This window comes from Pterocles gutturalis, unplaced genomic scaffold, assembly GCF_000699245.1.
Source record: "Pterocles gutturalis isolate BGI_N339 unplaced genomic scaffold, ASM69924v1 scaffold19658, whole genome shotgun sequence".
In the NCBI taxonomy this organism is placed as follows: domain Eukaryota; kingdom Metazoa; phylum Chordata; class Aves; order Pterocliformes; family Pteroclidae; genus Pterocles; species Pterocles gutturalis.
The window spans coordinates 195-2831 of record NW_010118506.1 but is presented as its reverse complement, the minus strand read 5'-3'; the positions used below and the strand labels follow the sequence as shown (position 1 = coordinate 2831).

The 2637-nt window shown below is 41.3% G+C and overlaps 1 protein-coding gene across 1 annotated transcript; it reads left to right on the top strand.

The window, feature by feature from the left end:
* Positions 1-516: 516 nt before the first annotated feature.
* MRPL18 (mitochondrial ribosomal protein L18) lies at positions 517-2294 on the top strand (the record flags this gene model as incomplete). The annotated part of the gene is made up of 3 exons (XM_010076236.1): positions 517-697; positions 1723-1957; positions 2223-2294. Coding segments are annotated over 3 exons (488 nt in total), but the record flags the coding sequence as incomplete, so codon positions are not given.
* Positions 2295-2637: the final 343 nt, after the last annotated feature.

Here is a 2637-nt window from a genome sequence, read left to right as displayed (position 1 = left end):
CGGGGAGAGGCCTTGCCCGTCACTCTGGTGAGGTTCCCGCTGCCTCTCTGCCCGAAAAGTTGTGTAGCAGAGTGAGTCTGCAAGCCTAACGCCACACTCGTGTTTGTTAGGTTAATTAGTGACGATTAGCTTCATAGGATCGAGGATTTTTTCCTTGTTATGTGGTAGCGCTGCCTTTGGTTCTTTATGTACTGCGCTTTACAGTATTAAGGCTTTGCAAAATGCTTTGTAAAGCCTTGATCCGAGGCTTAGTCATACGTGAGTTTATATTTTATGCACGAGTTTTGAACCAGTGTTCAAACTTAATATACTCTTTAGCTTACAGTTCACCTCCTAAATTGGAGAAACAGGTTGAGCTCTGGTAATCATCTTTTTAGAGTTGGTGTTTTTTTTTTTTTTAATGATTTTGCCTGATTAACTTTTACAAACTGCATCATTCTATATCATATTCGTTCTGCTCTCTGCGCTATGGGTTTTTTTTAAGTCTGTGGGATTTTTTTCCTGCTTTCCCCCAAGGTCTTCATTCTGCATCAACTACAGCCAGTCTCAAAACTGAGACTGAAGTGGACACGAGTGAAAATGAGGTTGTTGCCCCAGACTTCACTAACAGGAATCCTCGGAACTTAGAGCAGTTGGCACTGGCTAGGAAGGAGCGTGGCTGGAAGACAACGTGGCCAAAGCGTGAATTCTGGCATAGGTGAGTCAGAAAGTCAATAGCAGAAATGGAGTCTCCAAAAGACAAAAAACCCCCCAAACAAACCAAAACCAAACCCCAGAAACCCACCAGGTAAAAAATCTACAAAACGCACTTTTGGAGTTGCTCAATCAGGTGCCCCTTTAGTTGTTCTTAATCAACAGGTATGTTCTGTGTTCAGAGAACAGTAGGCTAGCATCACATGAAAGTTAGCATATGTGTTGAAGATGTTTTCATCTGTTATTAAGGTAGCAGTAATATTGCTTAAGCAACAGCAGTTTAACTTGGGGTTCTCCTAGTCCCGTGTTGACCATGCATCATTGTTTTATTTGAGGTACTGTAATAGTTTGTTTGGGGGAGTTGGGGTGTTTGTTTGTTTTTAGAAAATGCTCATGGCTTTTCCTCTGGAGCACAAGTTCATTTTAAGCTGGGGATTCAAAATCATTATTTTGTTCTTGAGGGGAGAACCATGTCCAGTTTGTTCATACCTGGAGATCTGACATTGTCTCAGTGCAATAAGAAATAGTTGCTTCTAATACCCCGTGGTTATATGTTACGGCTTATGAATTGCTGCTTGACCACTTGCCGATCCTGACAAGTTGTTACCTGCTGTGTAAGCACAAGCCTTTAAGAGACTGCGAAGTGCACATTAAGGTACATTTCTGCTGGAGCAGTTCCCCTGGTCTAGCTCATACATACCTGTACCACACTGTGCAGGCATACAGTGCTTGGTTTGGAGTGAGTGCTGGTGTGAGGCAGCGCAGGACTGTGCACCCGAGTAACTGGTGAAAGGTTCCTCTTGAAATTTCAGTCTGATGAACTGGTAATGTGAGTCCTATTTTATGTCCTCATAAGCAGAATCCTAGATAATAAAAGCAATATTAAGAATTTATGACAATATTAATAGTTCTAGTACATTCAATTTTATTTCATAAAGTAAGTCACATGCATTTAAGCATTTGAATGTGTTCTCTCTTTACAAATAGAAAAGACATCATGATACCATGTTTTATCTTTCCTTCACTCAGATTGCGGCTTGAGCGGACACAGCATTACGTAGAAGCCTTTGTTGAGCGCTGTAATGGGGATGTTGTGGTATCTGCCTCTACCCGAGAGTGGGCCATAAAGAGACACCTGTACAGTCCCAAGGGAGTAACAGCATGCAAAAACCTTGGCCGCGTAATGGCACAGCGCTGTTTGGAAGCAGGAATTAACTTTGTGAACTTTAAAGCTGTTATCCCCTGGGAATATCGTTGTGACTCGGCAAGTACCTATCTCCTGATGCTTATTTGGCCCTTTTTTCCTTTTTAAGCATTAATTTTACTCCTCTTCAGCATTAGTTTTCTTGGGTGGCTTGACAGTCCCTTCTTGCCACACTCAAAAGGGTAGCTGTGACAAGCTGCAGTTCCTGGCGTTATGTTTCAGTGAGGCTGTTACCCTCTGCTCCTCCGCATAACATGTCCCCACTGGTATTTTGGTGCTGATGACTTTTCTTTGTATTTATTTGTCTCTCTGTTTTTTAAACAAGATTCAGGAATTCGAAAAAGCTATGGAGGAAGGTGGTGTCGTTCTGCGTGAGCCACGAAGGATCTATAAGTAAAATGGAGACTGTTGGGAAAACCTTCCAAGGAGCAATGATCACTTTGTTAGGTGCCTGTACTGGCACAGTGAAGGTCCAGAGCTGGAAGAAGTTGGAAGATGGCATCTTATAATAAAATATTTTTAAATGAACAGAAGCGTGTCATATTCTTGATTCTAAAATTATCAACACCTTTAAGGCTGGAATAAACTGTTGTCATAGTTCAGCCTGACAGGTTAACAGAATTCCCTTCAGAATTCAATAACTTTTATATATTTTATTTTTAACATTTCATTTTGTGTTTGTTCTAACCTAAACTCTCGAAGTGGTTAGATATTTGATGGCTGTACCCTGCCAGTCTAAT